General features: G+C 35.1%; 2 protein-coding genes across 2 annotated transcripts; both read left to right on the top strand.

Moving 5' to 3' along the window:
* The first annotated feature begins 911 nt into the window (after window positions 1-911).
* Window positions 912-9526, top strand: slc51a (solute carrier family 51 member A). The gene is made up of 8 exons (XM_067377642.1): window positions 912-1116; window positions 3457-3608; window positions 4778-4851; window positions 5094-5252; window positions 5838-5949; window positions 6039-6185; window positions 7004-7109; window positions 8544-9526. Exons 1-8 carry the CDS (start codon window positions 1041-1043, stop codon window positions 8687-8689), a joined length of 972 nt encoding a protein of 323 aa, XP_067233743.1. The 5' UTR covers window positions 912-1040; the 3' UTR covers window positions 8690-9526.
* Window positions 9527-10074: 548 nt separating this feature from the next.
* pdk3a (pyruvate dehydrogenase kinase, isozyme 3a) lies at window positions 10075-20740 on the top strand. The gene is made up of 11 exons (XM_067378011.1): window positions 10075-10760; window positions 12255-12396; window positions 12471-12542; window positions 15009-15193; window positions 15284-15373; window positions 17805-17882; window positions 17990-18066; window positions 18217-18318; window positions 18400-18507; window positions 19772-19885; window positions 19968-20740. Exons 1-11 carry the CDS (start codon window positions 10658-10660, stop codon window positions 20109-20111), a joined length of 1215 nt encoding a protein of 404 aa, XP_067234112.1. The 5' UTR covers window positions 10075-10657; the 3' UTR covers window positions 20112-20740.
* The last annotated feature ends 337 nt before the right edge of the window (window positions 20741-21077 follow it).

Genomic DNA, 21077 nt, shown 5'->3' with positions numbered 1-21077 from the left:
CTTGCAAATCACAAGTTCAGCATGTTAAACATTCTTTTCTCACACTCCTTTTGAGTTTAAAAATCTTTGTAAAAATGTTATGTATTGTCAGTCTTATGTGAACTTTGGTCTGTCTGATCTTGTAACGTAAACCTTCCTAGTTACTGTTCATGCTTGTTTAACAAAAAACTGTTTTCGTTTCGATTGTATATAGTGAGACTAGTAACTCTATCTATCTATCTATCTATCTATCTATCTATCTATCTATCTATCTATCTATCTATCTATCTATCTATCTATCTATCTATCTATCTATCTATCTATCTATCTATCTATCTATCTATCTGTCTGTCTGTCTGTCTGTCTGTCTGTCTGTCTGTCTGTCTGTCTGTCTGTCTGTCTGTCTGTCTGTCTGTCTGTCTGTCTGTCTGTCTGTCTGTCTGTCTGTCTGTCTGTCTGTCTGTCCGTCCGTCCGTCCGTCCGTCCGTCCGTCCGTCCGTCCGTCCGTCCGTCCGTCCGTCCGTCCGAGAACGGATTATTCAACACTTTTAGTGTTAAACAACCAAATATGCTATGAGAAGTTCTTCAGCATTGTGTGAAACATAGGTTTTTCTGTTTTTTCCTTTTTCTGATGTCAGTAGTGAGTGACTAATATTAAAACTATTATAGCTACTATAGCCTACTTTAGTCTTTTTTTTAAGTCAATTAAATGCCTATCCGCTACATTTCCCGCATATTTATCTCTTATTAGGGAGTATTATTTTAAATTACTGTGTTGACGCTTTCAGACCATCTCTGGCTCACTTTTCAGATAAAAACCACGCTGAAGCCCATAAAGTGTGAGCGTGACACTATTGCGCAAGCGCAGTCTGATGAATGAGTCGTTGGCCAGTGATCCATCACTATTTACCCTGTGTATGGGCGGTCCCTTTAACAAATGCTGAGATTCCTCTGCATATAAAGTCTACAATACCAGGCTGCTTTCTCCTCAGTTTATTAGTTTCACGCATGCACGGATTACGGGTTTCCCTGGCTCTTGTAAACAAACTGTGACTGTGAAGATGGAAATGTCCAATCACACACTTTTTGATCCGAGATGCAGAGCAGAGGCTCCGTTCTCTATCGATGTAATTAAGCGTAAGTATTTTTTAATTTGTTACTTTTCCTAAAAGTTGCTGCCTGATGTTTAGTTCCGTAAAACGGAATGCGTTTTAGGACAGCTGTCAAACATAAAGTTGCTTTCAATGGATAAAGATAAATATATGAACTATTTGAGGTAATAAAACAATTCTACTGGAGTAAATGTTTTTATTCAATGCAACAAAAAATTATAAAAATGCAAAGCTTCTGGAGGCTTTTATATATATGAAAAAATACTATGGTATATATATATATATATATATATATATATATATATATATATATATAATATATAATATATATACCATAGTATTTTTTCATTGATATTCCAATTAGTTTACATAATATAAATAACATAGCCAACAGTCTTTAAATTTGCATAAATTACAGATGTGATGTAAACATTATGAGATAAAACACCCTAAAACAGTGATTACATCAACTCTTATGTGATGGTACAACAGTGTATGATCAAACATACAGACTGAAATATTATTTTTAATGTACTCTAGCAAATCATTTGCTGTGTTAAGATATTTTGTTCATTATTTAGCTTGTTACTTTTTGATGTTTGATGGCTATACCCATAATTCTTCAGATAAAAGCATTGGTTGATAAATGGGTGGCATGCTTTGTGTTTTTATATGGTTATAAAAACTCATAAAGTTAAAAAAATGCCCCTGAAAACCAAAAGTTAATAATTACGCTGATTCTCACTCATTGTTGATAAGACGTGATTACCCTGTGGTTCAGTGCGCCTGAACTTGAGTTTATACACATAGCATTATGATAATGTTGAATGACACTAATGTGGATTCTTTCCAGGTGTCATTTTCAACTGTAGTAGAAGATATGTGTGTCAAAGTCGCATTCTTGTTTTAATAGTTCTCACCTTTACTTAAACTTGCAATTGACGTAAGGTTGATGGAGTAACAGCAGTGATTGTAAACGCAAGGGTTGATTTGTCCTCAGAAGAACTGTGTACATTCACAATTACGTGTTTGGCAAATGCGTTCTTGTTAAAACGACTAACAAGAAAGTGCATGAATGCTTTAGGAGGTAAGTTGGGCAATGCAAGTTATGGAATGAAACATCACCTCAGTAAACTGAATAAAAATGATTGCACACCTGGTTTGTGTAAAACTACACACCAACACAATGTGTAAAACAAAAAGTATCATTAAAATGAGAAGTGAGTAATAAGTGCTGTCATCTAAACTGGCTTCATCATGTTGGTATGGATTCCTGTACCACTGCCAAAGACAAATGTTGTGCTACAAGACATGAGTGTGTGTGGTCATGAAGCTTGTGAAACCGTTATTCCTGAAATTCTCAATAAAACCCATGGCTTGATTTTTCCAGCGTGTTTCATTCAGATTGCAATCACATGGGTAGTTAGAAAGTGATTTATAAGATTTCAAAAAGATAGTTTTAAAAGAGTTCTAAAATTGTTTATCTATATAAATCTAGAGTTGTCCTTTTGTTTCATGCGATGTGCCTTTAACTGATTGTTTTATTGCTTTAATTGGTTCAAAATAGTTGAAATAGTATTTTCGTTCTAGTAATTCTGGCATTAATTACTCACCCTTGTGTTGTTGCACACCTGTAAGACCTTTCAGTTCATCTTCGGAACAAGATTATGTGACAAGAATACATTTTGTGCGCCAAAAAAACACATAATCACTTTATTCAACAATATCTAGTTATGGACGATTTCAAAACACTGCTTCATGAAGCTTTGAAGCTTTAGGAATCTTTTATTTGAACCAGTGGTTCTGAGCGTGTATCAAACTGCCAAAGTGACCCACCCCAGTGGTGAACCATTGAAATTTCGAAACACGTATGACGTAACGAAGCCTCGTTTACTGAAATCATGTAACTTTGGCAGTTTGATACACGCTCAGAACCACTGATTCGAAACAAAAGATTTGTAAAACTTCAACTTCAAATATATATATATATATATATATGTATATATATATATATATATATATATATATATATATATATATATATATATATATATATATATATATATATGTATATATGTATATGTGTATATGTATATATATATATATATATATATAATTTCCCTTTTATTTATAAATCTTAAATAGTTTTAGTTCTTAACAACACTGGCATCAAAATAATGCTAAATTACCCTTTTGGATCTTATTTTTAAAATAACAAATAGACAATAACAAATAGTAAGTAGTTAGAAGTAAAGTCGCAAATACAAGAAATAAAGTGTATTGTTTTTATGATCAATATAGCTATTTTACAACCCTGTGGACCAACTTTTGTATGTATGTGTGTGTGTGTGTTTGTGTTTCTCAGAGTTGGATATCTTTGGCATAATCCTCTTCTCTGTGCTGACGTTAATGGCCACAGTGTCTATGCTGGTTTTCATTGAAGAATGCATCTACATCTATAAGAAAGTACCGGCAAATAAGAAAAGCGTAATCATCTGGGTAACCGGAGCAGCACCAGTGAGTTCTATTACTTCCTCCCTGTCTTCTTGTATTTTACAATCTTTTTAAAAAACCTTTCTTAGTAACTCCTAATTAGAACAGACTTGTCAAAAATTTGTTTTATCTGTAACCCAGGTGGAAACTTAAGTAGGGTGACCATATTTTGATTACTGAATACTCAGATACTCAAATGATACTCGAAATTTACTCAAAGATGCCTTATAATTTCAATACATTTAAAATAGGCCTATGCCTCCTCTGTATGGATAGAAAATTGTTATATTACAAAATACTATCTATAACCAAAGACACAAATTCAGATAGGCTTCTCGGAGGTTACTCAACATGGTTTATTATGACATGTTTCAAAAATAACGAATGAAATAATGATAGAAATAATGTCTCTTCTGTATTAGAAAAATAATAAATAACAAAAAAAAATACCTCTGCTATATTAGCAATCCAAATGTAACAGAAAATAGCTCTCACAAAGTTACAAAAACTAACAAAAAATATCTTAGTTTTCTTCTTCATCATCCTCATTTTCCTCTTCTTCATCCTGTTTTTCTTCCTCATCCTCCTTGTTTGCCCATCTATATTTTTCTGTAGAGTTGATCTTTTCCAGCAGTTTTTTGTTACTTAACAAATAAGCATGAAAGTTAAAAAGAAATTTATATAGATCTGTCAGCTGAACTCATAGTAGATGATAGCTGAAGGTTACAGACTGCACAAATCGTGCATACTAATGAAAACAATATAAACCATTACCTAGAAGTAAACAACTGTAGTTTAGGCATAAGTCAGCCACGATGCTGAGAATAGTTACCTTTATGGAATAATCCACTAATGCCTTGAGATACAATCTGAACTAATATTCTCAGTTGCACATGCATTATTAATATATGAATACTGATCATGTATGCTCCGCCTTCGGAAACCGAAAATCTCGTAACACCGGTAAATTTAATGGCCCACTGAAAACCAATGAAAACCAGGACATTTTCATCACTTTATAAAAAACAACCAGGACGTTCAGGACAGGACATGAAAACAGGATGTTTGGTCACCCTAACTTAAGGCAATGGTACGGTTAGTCATTTCTCATGTGTTACTACCTGTATGAGTGATTATGAGTCTCAAGTTCATCTTGACTTCTGAAGCATTATGATTATCTCTATCTTTTTCAGGTCATTGCTACCATGTGTTGTTTGGGCATGTGGGTTCCAAGGGCCACAATGTTCACTGACATGACATCAGCCACGTGAGTTCACCATTAAAGCTCTGTACTTCTGTCCAGTGTGGAATGCATGAAAAACTAAAATATAAATCATGTAATAACTGTAATTCAGTAGCGTTCAAACATTTGTTTTCACTTTTCAAAAAGTACTTTCTGTTCCAAATATTGTACAGAACTTTGAATTGGTTGAAGGAATTTGTTGATTTGAATGTGTGAAAGTGAGACACGCAACAACAACATTAAAATATTTCTGACTTAATTGGCAGATACTTTGCAGTTGTGGTCTTCAAGTTCTTAATTCTCATGATTGAAGAGGTTGGAGGAGATGAGGCTTTTCTCAGGCGCTCGGAAAATAAGTCGTTTAAGATCAGTACTGGACCTTGCTGCTGTTGCTGCCCATGTCTGCCAAATGTCCCCATCTCAAGGTAATCAAAGTGTGCTTGTCACATGACGTCAGACCCAAGAGGATTTTACCTGTGCAAAAATCTCTACCACAATGCTGTACTGTTGGGGGTGGTTGCTAGGGCGTTGCTAAGGCATTTTAAGGGATTTTAGTAGTGCATTTGCAAGGGTGCCCCCTACTTAGTAGCCTGTATAGAAATAAATGAATCACTCATTATTAACTGAATTGCACCACCATCTTACTAGTAAATGCTGAAATTGGCATGTGAAATTTTGGCCAGTTTGCCATTAATTACCCATATCTTCAACTGAATGCCAACAGGATGAATGCACGTCTGGTCATTCAACCCATCTGCAAATATGTGGTCTTTATCATGCTTAGTGCATAACTTAAATTGGGCACCTCAGGGTCATTGCACCCTTTGCTATCTGGAAGAAAAGAGCTGTTTGTGGCTCTTGAAACCATTGGCTTTACAGTATATCAGTGTTACATAAGACTTTCATTATCAAACTCGATGTAAACACTTGAACATATAATCCTACTTCATGAGATACCTGTGGGTGGGAATCATGTGACCTGGTTTCAAAAAATGTGCCTTGCTTTTCAGACGATCTCTGTTTATATTGAAACTGGGGTCCTACCAGTTTGCACTGTTGAAATTAGTCTTCACCATCCTCTCTATAGTCCTTTGGACGAATGGCAACTTTAATTTAGCTAATGTAAGTATAGATTTATGTAAGTATTTTAATCTAATTTTATTTATGAACTTGAGAAAGACTTGCAGATTATCTCTTTCTCTGTTCTACAGGTTTCGGCTTCTGGAGCAGCTATATGGATAAACTCATTTATAGGCGTTCTCACCATTATCGCCCTTTGGCCTGTTGCAATCATGTTCATGCATGTGCGAGAGGCTCTACGCACACTTAAAATGATCCCTAAATATGCCATGTATCAGGTTTGTGTGTGTTTTGTACTCATTCCTCATAATTATAGCACATCCTTGGTCTTCAGTATTGCTGGAATTAAATAGGGCTGGGTAAAATAGAGATCGATTTAAGGGTGCGTTCACACTTTTCATGTTTGGTTCGATTAAAACGAACCCTGGTGCGATTGCTTTGTTAGTGCGGTTCATTCGAACCCTGGTGCGCACCAAACAAGCGGACCAAGACCGCTGAAAAGATGGGTCTCGGTCCGCTTCCAAACGAACTCTGGTGCGGTTCGAATGATATATGAACGCAACACGGACCAAAGACATGTAAACGAACCAAAAACAGGAAGACGAGACCCTAAAAAGGACAGAAGAAGCCAATCAATGTCCATAAACTCGATAGTCAGCAAGCAAAATGAACTCTAGAGAAAAGCATTTTGCTAAATATATGCACTATAGCCTATTAGGCTACATATTATATTTTACTGTTCTTCAATAGGCCATTTAATGTTTGTCTGAATAACATTTTTATCACAGCCACCATTTAAATATAGGTCTATTTCAAAAACGAATTGGAGTAGAAACATAATTATATAATTATAAAGTTAGTATTATAACTTTATCATTATAAAAAAAAAATCCTTGCATGTAATTTTAAGTTTTTGTGTAGAAAGTATGAGAAAATTTGCCTTGTATTGTACCTGATACATGTCCAAATAAATTGAATCAAACTGAATCGAATCGCAAACTTGTGAATCGAAATCGAATCAAATCATGAGATTTGTGTCAATACCCAGCCCTAAAATGAATGTTACCCATGATTCATCAATTATATCTGCCTGTAGTTGGTGCTGATTCTTAGCCAGCTGCAAACTGCTGTCATTAACATACTGGCAATGAATGGGACTATTGCTTGCGCACCACCCTACACCTCCCAGGCCCGTGGATACCGTGAGTACCGTCATGCTGCAGAGCATAACATAAATTATCATAGAGCACAGGACTAGAAGGGATAATTCACCCCAAAAATAAAATTCTGTCATTATTTACTAACTCATACATGTAATTCCAAACCTGTATGAGTTTATTAGTTCTTCTGTCAAAAAGAGACGTTTAACAGAATGAGCTACTCTCTTAAAGAATTAGTTCACCCAAAAATGAAAATTCTGTCATTTATTACTCACCCTCATGCCGTTCCACACCCGTAAGACCTTCGTTCATCTTCGGAACACCAATTAAGATATTTTTCTTATAACGACTTACATAGTGATGGCCGATTTCAAACCACTGCTTCAGGAAGCTTCGAAGCATAATGAATCAGTGTGTCGAATCATGATTCGGATCGCGTGTTAAACCGGCAAACTGCTGAAATCACGTGACTATGGAGCTCAGAACAGCTGATTCAACACAAAAGATTCATAACGCTCCGAAGCTTTAATGAAGCAGTGTTTTGAAATCGGCCATCACTATATAAAACGTTTTTTTTTTTTTTTTTTTTTGGTGCACCATTTTTGTTGAAATCCGATGGATTGCCATAGCCAGCAATGACATTTCCTCCTCAAGATCCATTAATGTACTAAAAACATATTTAAATCAGTTCATGTGAGTACAGTGGTTCAATATTAATATTTTAAAGCAACGAGAATATTTTTGGTGCACCAAAAAAAAAAAAAAACCACGTTTAATATAGTGATGGCTGATTTCAAAACACTGCTTCATTAAGCTTCGGAGCGTTATGAATCTTTTGTGTTGAATCAGCTGTTCTGAGCTCCAAAGTCACATGATTTCAGCAGTTTGCCGGTTTGACACGCGATCCGAATCATGATTCGACACACTGATTCATTATGCTTCGAAGCTTACTGAAACAGTGTTTTGAAATCGGCCATCACTATGTAAGTCGTTATAAGAAAAATATCTTAATTTGTGTTCCGAAGATGAACGAATGTCTTACGGGTGTGGAACGGCATGAGGGTGAGTAATAAACGAATAAAAAATTTTCATTTTTGGATGAACTAACCTTTTAATTAAAGTGGATGGGGACTCTCAGTTTGAAGCTGTTAATCTTATTGACAGCCACACTCTAAGAATTTTAATTTGAAAAATTTAAAACAGCTGTTGGGTTTGTCCATATTTGACCCAAACATGGGCTGAAACAACCCAGTATTATTTAGAGTGTTGATCATCATTCACTTTCATATAGCATTCATTAATTCATTTTGTGTTCCACTGAAAAAAGGAAGTCATACAAGTTTCGAAAGACATGAGGCAACAGAATTACATTTTTTTGGTTTGACTTTCCCTTTAATTCTTGCTTAATTTGCCTACACCTACTCAGTCTGTTTGCCATTAATGGTTCTCAAAACATCCTCAATTTTGTTTCCGCAGTAATGAGTCAGCAGCTGTTGATCGTGGAGATGTTCATCATCACGCTAGTGACTCGTGTTTTATATAGACGTCAATATGACCCCATACCACATCCAGATGATGTTGAGGAGACAAAGACTGTCATAACCGCAAAAGACTTAGCATGAGAAGAACAGAACTGTTGTGTGTAAATGAGATTATGTTATATATTTGGGGCCGGTTTGTTGGGGGAAAAAAGTAATTTGTCAACAATGATGGTCATTAATTTTGTATTTTCTATATGCACGTACATGCTAGTATCTTATATTTTGTCAGATATGTTTTTTTATTGTGGTTACTGCAAGTTATTGGGCAGCAGAATTTGACTGTAGAGTCAACCATGGCTTTGAGGGCCCTGATATTAATGTTTACACTTTGTATTGGGTGCGTCAGTCTGGAGATTTACTTTAAGTTCCTGTTCTTCCTTGGAATGCTTGGTCTGTGTATTTTTTTTTTTTAATTTTTTTTGATAGGACCACAAAGCATAATAAATCTTGTGAGTCGTGGTGCATATTCTTGATGAAGTCAGATATGGCATACTGATATGCTGCATAAAAGACTTTGGAATTGTATAAAGGTCAGGATTTGTTTATGTCACTAAATTGTATGTCAATATATATATATATATATATATATATATATATATATATATATATATATATATATATATATATATATATATATATATATATATATATATATATATATATATAATTAGCCTTGTAAAATCTGTCACTTCATATTGTTGAATACAGATTTTGCCAGTAATTATGTCATTTATCTATTGTTGTTATTGTTAAAAAACGATTAAAAAGACTGAAATAAAATATAAATATTAAAATGAAAAACTTAAAGTTAGATGAAAATGAGAAATGTTGCCTTGGTAGCTATCTAAAATAAATAAATAAATAAAGTTGATGTACTAAAATGGAAATAATATGTTTAAATAAGCAATATGAAGTGACAGATTTTACAAATCTTAAAAGTCCCTAAAATGTAGGTTTTTTATTTATATATATATATATATATATATATATATATATATATATATATATATATATATATATATATATATATATATATATATATAAAAAACACATACATTTTAGGGACTTTTAAGATTTGTAAAATCTGTCACTTCATATTGTTGAATACAGATTGTTGAATACAGATTTTTCCAGTCATTTATCTATTGTTGATATTGTTAAATAAAATGATTAAAAAGACTGAAACAATGCTGAAATAAAATATAAATATTAAAATGAAAAACTTAAAGTTATGAAAATGAGAAATGTTGCCTTGGTATCTATCTAAAATAAATAATAAAAGTTGATAAATATATATATAAAAAACGTACATTTTAGGGACTTTTAAGATTTGTTTTTTACTATTGTTATTTTTTTTATATCTTATATATATATATATATATATATATATATATATATATATATATATATATATATATATATATATATATATATATATATATAAGATATAAAAAAAGATTTGTTTTTTACTATTGTTATTTTTTTTATATCACAATAAAATGTACGTCCCTAAAATGTACGTTTTTTTATGGACAAATAACTCTGTCATGTGGGTCTCCAAAATGATAATAATAATAATAATAATAATAACAACAAATATGTAGCAATAAATTGGTGAGTTTTAGGATGATACAGAACGTAAATAAACATAAACGTCATTAAAATACCTAACTGTTATACCCGCTGTTCTGCAACCTAACTGCCAACAGAGAGGCGTTTATTCAGGAAAACAAATAGACCAATCATAAAGCACCGTCTTTTTCCGGCCTCTTCTCAGCAAATCACAGTGCTCGCTGTTTAAATCAAGGTTGGTTGTGTGTTTGCTGTTGTGTACGTGCTGTTTAGCGCAACAGTGGCCGTTCTAGACAACACAAGACACTGACATTTAATGCAGTGGCCTGTTATATTAATAATATGAAACGGAGGTAAGTTAAATGTTCGATACGGATGTTGCGGTCAGCTCTACTCTTTGGACGATCCCTGCCATGATCCCAATATAAAGAACATAAAGAACAGCCTTGCCTCGGTCGTTTCACAGTTTCCCTCACAATGAGACTGTACGCATTTCTTCTGAAGAACCATTTACCAAAGATAGAATATTATTCAAGGTTTTCACCATCGCCCTTGTCAATTAAACAGTTTCTGGAATTTGGTAAGTGCGAGAGCATCATCACATGCACACTGACAGTCACTGACAGCGGCGCTTGTTATGTTTAATGCAGCATAATTACGATAAAAGAATCATAAAGAAGTGTTTTTGTAACCCATGATTGTTTTTAGTGTGTGTTTAGTGTTAAAATCTGTCCTAATTGTAAATGCGACAAATAATTAAGAACTTTGTTCAGCTGGGGACAAAAAACATTCACAGGACTTTTGTATTATTGAGGTAATGGTTCCGTTTTTATGCCATGTATGCCTAGAAAAAATGACCAACTGTATGTCCTTCAGATATCATTTATATGGTTATTTGCTGACGTCATAGTCTCATTTGCATATTAATCATCTCATATTATAATGACATTAAATATAATTAAAATAATTGTCCTATTAATGTAATTGTTTTCATTTTAAGCAAAAGAGAGAAGCTTTTTCTATGCACATACAATATTCAGTGTATGATATGAATATAATAACTTCACCAACAGGTCAGTCAAATGCAACAGTTGGTCACAATAAATTGTTTTTAATGAATAGTTCACCCAAAAATGACATTTACTCATATGTTTTCCCAAACCGTATGTATTGCTTTCTTCTGTTGAACAATAAAACTTTTAATTTTTGGATGAACGGTCCACCGAACAATCACATAAATAGCACAAAGGGACCGTCATAATGGCATGAGTCCAACAAAAGGCTAATTGTGATATTAGTTACAATCTTAAATAAATTATAGGGATAGTTAAACCTGCTTGCGACGTTTCAACTAACATATTAGTGCTCTATGAAGGCCTATGGCAAGAGTGAATATTTGCCACATAAAGTCACACCAAATCAAATTTATTTGTATAGCACTTTTCACAAAGATGATTTAATTTTACACAGTGTTTCAAAGCAGCTTAACCAAAAATCGCCAACTCGGCATGAAGCGATGCTGTTATGCTCTTTTCTTCACTTTTGTGAGGTAAATCCAAGTAAAACGGCTTCTCGAACAAGAAAAAATGTAGCGCAGGACTTAATTTTGTTCATCGGGAATTGATTGGAATGTTGTTGTTCGCTATTGCTGCAATGTCATGTGAGTGACAGGTTGATCCCGCCCTCATTACAAGGGCACATGAACTTTTAAAAAATAATCATGTGCACAGATAAATCATTCATAATAAATACTGCAATATTAGATAAAAAAAATAAGAATGGTGACTTTAATGTTTGTGATATCTTAATATCTTTATGTCTTATAGTTGCTAATATAGTTTACATTTTGCGACGACATAAGCAATCAAGCAGTTGCTTTTTAGTAAATATCGCTTTAAATGATTTTTTTTTTTTTGGCTTGCCTTCAGCCTGATTAATGAGTTGTTTTTCAGTACTTTGCGGGTGACTCAGGTTTCATGTTTGGATGATAAAGCACTTTTTTGTTACTTTCCCATCTGTTAACAGCCCCTCCTGCTTTCTCAGTTGTTTATGTTTCTGGTTGCTGGATTTTCAGGTAGGGATAATGCATGTGAGAAGACGTCTTACATGTTCCTCCGGAAGGAGCTGCCGGTCCGTCTGGCTAACACTATGAGAGAGGTCAATCTGCTGCCTGACAAGCTCCTCAGTCAACCTTCAGTCAAACTGGTGCAGAAATGGTGAGTATAATGAGTTTAAAATGGAGGACATGCTTCATTGAGCCTGCCCTGAGCTGTGCCAAATCTCTCCACAGGTACATGCAAAGTTTTTTAGAACTTCTAGAGTTTGAGAACAGGAAGCCAGAAGACCCACATGCTCTGAATGAGTGAGTAGTACTTTCTCTTGTGGTTATGTTTTTTTGCTTTTTGTAAAACATCTAGATAGTCTTGTTCTTCAGGCTGTTGCACGGCATGCTATTATAATTTCATGCAACATGAATTCAGGCCAAAGTTGAAAACAGAGGAACAGATAGTAACTAAAAGCCACCCTGACAGTGCAAATATGCATGCTGGGTCAGCGAAAATGGGGAAAGAATCCTATTCGCAAAACAATGGCATTTATTATTTATATAAAATACTATGAATGTATAGTACTATCTAATGGAAGATCTGTGAAGACCTCAGTGACTAGACAGCCATCGGCACAGATCCTCAGTGAAGACCACGCAAACCAGATGTCCTCTGCACAGACTCTATGGCCAGCTTCAACTCCTCCTTCCTACATATGTTGGCGTGATGACTGTTTGATGTTTGTGATATCTTAATATCTTCATGTCTTATACAGGTGCTGGTCATATAATTAGAATATCATCAAAAAGTTGATTTATTTCACTAATTCCATTCAAAAAGTGAAACTTGTATATTATATTCATTTATTGCACACAGACTGATAAATTTGAAATGTTTCTTTCTTTTAATTTTGATGATTATAACTGACAACTAAGGAAAATCCCAAATTCACTATCTCAGAAAATTAGAATATTACTTAAGACCAATGCAAAGAAAGGATTTTTAGAAATCTTGGCCAACTGAAAAGTATGTACATGAAAAGTATGAGCAGGTACAGCACTCAATACTTAGTTTGGGCTCCTTTTGCCTGAATTACTGCAGCAATGCGGCGTGGCATGGAGTCGATCAGTCTGTGGCACTGCTCAGGTGTTATGAGAGTCCAGGTTGCTCTGATAGTGGCCTTCAGCTCTTCTGCATTGTTGGGTCTGGCATATCGCATCTTCCTCTTCACAATACCCCATAGATTTTCTGTGGGGTTAAGGTCAGGCAAGTTTGCTGGCCAATTAAGAACAGGGATACCATGGTCCTTAAACCTGGTAGCTTTGGCACTGTGTGCAGGTGCCAAGTCCTGTTGGAAAATGAAATCTGGATCTCCATAAAGTTGGTCAGCAGCAGGAAGCATGAAGTGCTCTAAAACTTCCTGGTATACGGCTGCGTTGACCTTGGACTTCAGAAAACACAGTGGACCAACAAAAACCATCACTGACTGGAAACTTTACTCTGGACCTCAAGCAACATGGATTGTGTGCCTCTCCTCTCTTCCTTCAGACTCTGAAATTTACTTTCATCAGAGAACATAACTTTGGACCACTCCGCAGCAGTCCAGTCCTTTTTGTCTTTAGCCACTTCTAACGCTGTCTGTTGTTCAAGAGTGGCTTGACACAAGGAATGCGACAGCTGAAACCCATGTCTTGCATATGTCTGTGCGTAGTGGTTCTTGAAGCACTGACTCCAGCTGCAGTCCACTCTTTGTGAATCTCCCCTACATTTTTGAATGGGTTTTGTTTCACAATCCTCTCCAGTGTGCGGTTATCCCTATTGCTTGTACACTTTTTTTCTACCACATCTTTTCCTTCCCTTCGCCTCTCTATTAATGTGCTTGGACACAGAGCTCTGTGAACAGCCAGCCTCTTTTGCAATGACCTTTTGTGTCTTGCCCTCCTTGTGCAAGGTGTCAATGGTCGTCTTTTGGACAACTGTCAAGTCCGCAGTCTTCCCCATGATTGTATAGCCTACAGAACTAGACTGATAGACCATTTAAAGGCCTTTGCAGGTGTTTTGAGTTAATTAGCTGATTAGAGTGTGGCACCAGGTGTCTTCAATATTGAACCTTTTCACAATATTCTAATTTTGTGAGATACTGAATTTGGGATTTTCCTTAGTTGTCAGTTATAATCATCAAAATTAAAAGAAATTTGAAATATATCAGTCTGTGTGTAATGATGCATATAATATAGAAGTTTCATTTTTTGAATGGAATTAGTGAAATAAATGATATTCTAATTATATGACCAGCACCTGTAGTTGCATTTCCCAGAGTAGAGCTAATATAGTTTACATTTTGTGTCGACATAAACAATCAAGCAGCTGCTGCTGCAGAGCAAGTACGAGACTTGCTACTGCCAATACATACATGAAACGCTGCTGTGAGCAAGTAAGACATGCGTAAATGAATTACCAGTAGCAGATCTATACAGGTGGAGCTGGGGAAGGTGGTGGGTTTCTGAAAGCCCACTGCACTGCTAAGGCAAATGTATTTACTTATGTATTTGAAGGCTGAGCATGCAAGCTCATTGCCTACTGATACAGCAGGAACCAATCAGCTGTGTCCTGTAGATAATGATGTGATTACGAGCAGGTTGAGTTAAAGAACCTATTAGCCTGCGCCATCTAGAGTTTCATGACAGAACTTTGTATTTATTTTAAGAAAGTGTTTATAGTGATCTCCTAAAGGTCTACAAAATGTGTTTTTTAAACTTCTGTACCTATCAACATTTTAATAGCTTCTTGGAGACTCTTATTGAGATCAGGAATAGACACAATGATGTGGTCCCGACCATGGCCCAGGGTGTGATCGAATATAAGGAGAAGTTTGGCTTCGATCCGTTCGTCAGCTCCAACATCCAGTACTTTTTGGACCGCTTCTACACCAACCGAATCTCTTTTCGCATGCTCATCAACCAGCACAGTACGTCATCCAAAAGAAAGACAAGTCACCACGTTTTGGATAATAGCTTTTCATTAAGTTTTATCGTAATTGCTTTTCTCTTTATTACAGCTCTCCTTTTTGGCAATGACATCAATCCAGCCCATCCAAAACACATCGGCAGTATTGATCCCAGCTGCAATGTTGCAGAGGTGGTGACTGGTAAGTTTGTTTTTATTTATTTATTTATTTATTTTTGTTCAGTCACTACCGTTCAAAAAAGTTTGAGGTCAGTAAGATTTTTTCTTAAATTAATATTTTTTTCAACAAGGCCATATTAGTTTTTCTCCATTGGTTTGGCTCATTTCTTGAAACAGAAATTACATTCTCAAAACTCTAAGATCATTTGGCAAAACAGTCTTACAGTTCAGCACAACACTATAGCTCACTTGCAAAAGCTCATATCTCTCCCAAAACTGTTCACTCATGCTTCAAAACTAAATTCCTTTCCCATATAAAGAGTCAGTGCCATGGAAATGGCAAAGATCCTTCTCAATTGCTTTGGCTCATTTCTTGAAACAGACCGGACATTCTCAACACTTTTGGTGCTTTTGCCAAAATAACGTGGATGGTTCGGCACAACACCATGGTTCACCTGCAAAAGCTCATACCTCTCCCAAATCAGTTCACTCATGTGTCAAAACTAAATTTCCTTCTCATTTAAACAGTCAGTGCCCCCAAAATGCTTCGTCCCTTTGGCATTGTGTAAGCACTGCAAGTCAAAATGTTTAGATGTTTAGATGACCATTGACCATTGAAATATCCCTCATGTCCACCTTTCAGTCTTAGCCCAGACAATGGTTACTGTACTGTTTTTTTGTCTAGCTAACAGAATACAATTGTGTATAAAACTGAAAAAAAGAAATAGGATTTTAGGGTAAGAGTAGCCTTCAAGGTTTGACATCACACATTGCACTCGTCTCATACTGCCAAGGAAATTGTAACTATTATCATTCACACACATAAAGTAACTTCCATACATCAGAGTAAAAAGAAAATGTATACAGCATAATATACTGTAATATAAACACACAAACAAAAAACAATGCAAATTATATGCAGCCTACAGTGCTGTAAATAAAGCTGGAGTTTCACAACCAACAGTTCTTCACTGGTCGCTCGTTTCATTATTCTCTACAATAGCGTAAAACAAGAAAACATCAAATCAGTCATACAGAAGAGTCAAACACTACATTACAGACAATTACATAGGAATGTTCTATGTTCAATATACTACTGGCCACTACTCCAGTGGTCCCAAACCTGGGGTACATGTACCCCTATGCAGAGGTACTACAGGGGGTATTTGACAGAAAGGGGAGGGGGAAAATCATCAATGACTAGACTTACTGAAATGTTACAGTAAGACCCACAGTATTAGATAGATTTACATGGGAGGCACTAATTGCAGCTCTTTGACCCTTTTTCTTTTTGTATGTTATATTCTTCAAAATAAGGATTATGATGATAATTGCATCATACAGTAAGCTGCAGTTTTTAGGCAAAATGTTGAAGTCAGATAAATCGAATACTTTCATACCTGGATTACCTGGATACACAAATCAGGTAAAGTGGGTACTGAAGCCAAAAAAGTTTGGGAACCACTGCTTAATTGTAAAAAGTTTATAATGATGGACAACCAGTATCTGACTTACATGTTACATGTTAGTCAAGTTCTAGTTTCACCTGACTGTCAATTGCTGTAATAAATTTATCAGATGTTCCAAGGATTCATATATGGTATTCATGGTATTATGTTCTTGACTAATTTTGACAGTTGAACAGACTATTGTGCATGTGATGACTTATACAATGAAATGACGCTGACACGTTTTGGAGAGAACAACCATTAGACTGAGAATCAACAATCAGTTTAGATCAACAAGATCTATTCACTTGGAAATTGTGCTAAATGTAGGCTACCTGTACTTAATCATTTGCAAAGATGTACTGAGACATTGAGACATGTACTTAGACATTTGCAATTTAATGAAATGAATGAGAAAATCAATTCTGTTGTGAACAATTGCCAAGTGGTTTGGAGGTTTGTCCATGTTGTTCTGAGAATGTAATTTCTGTTTCAAGAAATGAGCCAAACCAATGGAGAAAAACTGTAAATTGATCAAAGGTGACAATTATTTGTTAAAAAAGATTTCTATTTCAAATAAATGCTGTTGTTTTGAACATTCTATTCATCAAAAATCCTGAAAAAAATGTATCACGGTTTCCATAAAATTATTAAACAGCTCAACTGTTTTCAACATTAATAACTTAGAAATTTTTCTTGAGCAGCAAATTAGAATGATTTCTGACGGATCATGTGACACTGAAGACAGCTGAAAATTCAGCTTTGCCATCACAGTAATAAATTACATTTAAAAATATATTAAAATAGAAAGGTTATTTTAAATTGTAATAATAATTCACAATATTACAGTTTTTACTGTATTTTTGATCAAATAAATTGCAGCATCAGTGAGCATAGGAGACTTCTTCCTTTACCGACTCCAAACATTTGAGCAATGGAAAAAAAGCATCGTTATCTTTTGTTTGGATTTTGTGCTCTACTGATTAAACGTGATTTTGTTTTCAGATGCATACGAGACTGCCAAGATGGTGTGTGAGCAATATTATCTTGCTGCCCCTGAACTGAAGATAGAGGAATTCAATGGTACTTACTCTCTCACAAATCTGGAAAGTTTTGTTTCAGAGTTAATTCATGTCTAATTCAATTTTTAGAGCTCAAAAATACTATCAATAATTCACTTTTCTGTGTAGCTAAGGCTCCTCAAAAACCCATCCAGGCTGTGTATGTTCCCTCCCACCTATTCCACATGCTGTTTGAATTGTTCAAGGTATGTTTCTAAAACTTGCAAATTCATATTGAATTTGATACATCAAAGTGCTGGTATCTGTTACGCAGTTCAGTTTTCAGCGGCCCTTATCTTTGTCTTTTTCCCAAGGCCCTGGCGTATTGCTGTAACAGCTTGTGTTTGTGTTTTCAGAACGCAATGAGGGCCACCAATGAACTCCACGAGGGTAGTAAAGAGGGTCTTCCTCTTATAAAAGCAAAAGTGACCCTGGGGAAGGAAGATCTGTCTGTGAAGGTCAGTTTGTTTGCAAGTCCATTTTCTGCACGTACAAATGGCATTCCTTGATCCTAAAACTGCCTGTTATTTTCATCATAGATCAGTGACAGGGGAGGGGGTGTGGCTTTACGGAAGATTGACAGGCTGTTCAACTACACCTACTCGACTGCACCAACTCCCAGTCTGGACTCTAAACGTGTGCCATTGGTAAAGAGAAGTGTGGCTACAGTATTCTTAAAGCAACAAACTTCATCTTGTCATCATTTAGTCCCTGTTTACACCTGGTATTAAAATGCGTTTTGGTCAATCAGATCACAAGTGAACCAGGGAGACACATTACCGTTTACACCTGTTGTTTTAATCCATCTTTTTTGTCCACTTTCGACCACTTCTATCCTGATTTCTTTGAGGGGAGGGTCTATGGGAGGTAAATGTATGGGCTTTTTCAGATCTTTTGAGGAGAGTAGGTGGTCTTTAGTGGCTGTTTGAATGCGTTCGACCACATGAACATTTACACTACGAAAGCAATTCGCAATCCGATTCATATTCGACTACCTTTGAAAGTGGTCAAAAATAGGCAAGCTCAAAAAACTTTAGAGCCCATTTATACTTTAGCACTAAACTCATCGTAATACCAGGTGGAAACCGGGCCTCAGTCACCCTTATGTGTCTACAAACCACCAGTATCACTTTTTATATGATTGTAGAACACAAAAGGAGACGTTTAGCAGAATGTTACGCTGCTCTTGGGCTTTCAAAAAAGGACACAAACACACCATGTACAGTTGTTTGAAGCCAAACAGACCCAAATTTAAGTTGGTATTTGTCAAAGATCTTCCATTCTGCTGCCACTTGCATATCTCATTTGTTTATCCAGTCCAATTGCTATTCGAAACCCAACCAAAACTGCTATTCAGACTAAAAAACAACCCGCAGCAACAGTGTAAAAGTAGCGCAATTCTGCGGGAAATCCACAGACCTGGCAACACTGATGGCACCAAACCTAGCATTTTTAGTAAATAAATATATTTTATTTAAAATAAAATAGTCTCATTAATTGAAATAAAGCTGTAATAAAATAAGAATATTTATGAAATATGAATATAAATTTAAAAAAAAATTAAAAACTGTAAATGCATCTAATTGAAATAAATATGATGTAAATTAATAGAAATAAAAAAATAAAATTACTTAAACTAAAAAATAAGATATAAAAATAAAAGCTAAAAATATGAATAAATACTATAATAGTATATAAATAATATTAAAACTGTACTGTAAAGTCTTGTGTACCTATTTTATTTATTTGGGTTTTTTTTTGCCCTTTTTGTTAAACTACTCCTTTTGAAAATAAGTCATAAGGGATTGGAATGACATGAGGATGAGTAAATGAAGACCATCGAACTTTAACCTTGAACAACAGCTCTAATATAGCATTGTCCTCTGTAACCCCATCTCCATGCGTCTGTAGGCTGGTTTTGGACATGGTTTGCCGATATCCAGATTGTACGCCCGCTACTTTCAAGGGGACCTGAAACTGTACTCGATGGAAGGCGTGGGGACCGATGCTGTCATCTACTTGAAGGTAAAAGCAGCTCTCAGTTTGCACTTTATTTAATTGTTTGACTGTTTTGAATGACATCCACCCTGTCATCTTCTCTGACCAGGCCCTATCCAGTGAATCATTTGAGCGCCTGCCCGTCTTTAACAAATCTGCTTGGCGCCATTACCAAGGAGGCCCTGGAGCGGATGACTGGAGCAACCCGAGCAAAGAGCCCAGAGATGCCTCAAAATACAAGGCCAAAAGATAATTGCACTCACCCCATCCTTGTCCCACTGCACTCATTACAGACCTTTCCGTCTTTAGTCTAGCTTCAGTTGCCATGGCAACATCACATTGATGCTGAGTGTTCTATACTTGTTAGCATTTCCAGAGCAGATGATGATGTAAGTGTCATTAAGTCTCTGCTCCTTCCTCCTTTGAGCAGCTACAAACGTAAGACACAGAGCCTCGTTTTAGCGTCTTCCAGGGTGGTTAGAGGATAGGGTTAACATTTGTGTCCAGGGTGTAAGATACTTTGGTTCTTTTTTTTTTTTTTGTAATTGTGCCACACAGTAGCCCCCGTTTCATTTTCTAAAACGGTCAGAGGAGGGAGCCTGGAGTTTGAGATGGTAGAAACAAAGAGCAATTCTTTCACTGCCTTTCAGAAATGTGCAGGAACTAGAGAGAGAGTTTGTCCTCAGTTTCTTGGCAGTGAACTAATGGAGAACCACTTTGAAAAGGCTCAGAAGAGATGAAAATAATTTGTTTAAACTCAAAATCACATAAAATCTCAAACATGTTGAGGTTATTTTTCATCCCAAAATTAAAAGAAAAAAAAAAAAAATTTTGCATAAAGAAAATGAAGCTCTGTAGTACAATTAGTTTTTTTTTTATTTTTGCATTGTGTAACAATGTAGTCTATTTAAAAAGTAATTTTTTATATATATATTATATATATATATATATATATATATATATATATATAATATATATATATATATATATATATATATATAATATACACACACATATATTATAAAAATTATATACATATTGCATGTGTGTGTCTATATATATATATATATATATATATATATATATATATATAATATACACACACATATATTATAAAAATTATATACATATTGCATGTGTGTGTCTATATATATATATATATATATATATATATATATATATATATATATATAATTTTTTAAATATATTTCTATTCTAA

The sequence above is a fragment of the Chanodichthys erythropterus genome, chromosome 23 (assembly GCF_024489055.1).
Source record: "Chanodichthys erythropterus isolate Z2021 chromosome 23, ASM2448905v1, whole genome shotgun sequence".
NCBI lineage: Eukaryota > Metazoa > Chordata > Actinopteri > Cypriniformes > Xenocyprididae > Chanodichthys > Chanodichthys erythropterus.
Note: the sequence above shows the minus strand (reverse complement) of the source record. Positions and strands in the feature narration are given on the sequence as shown.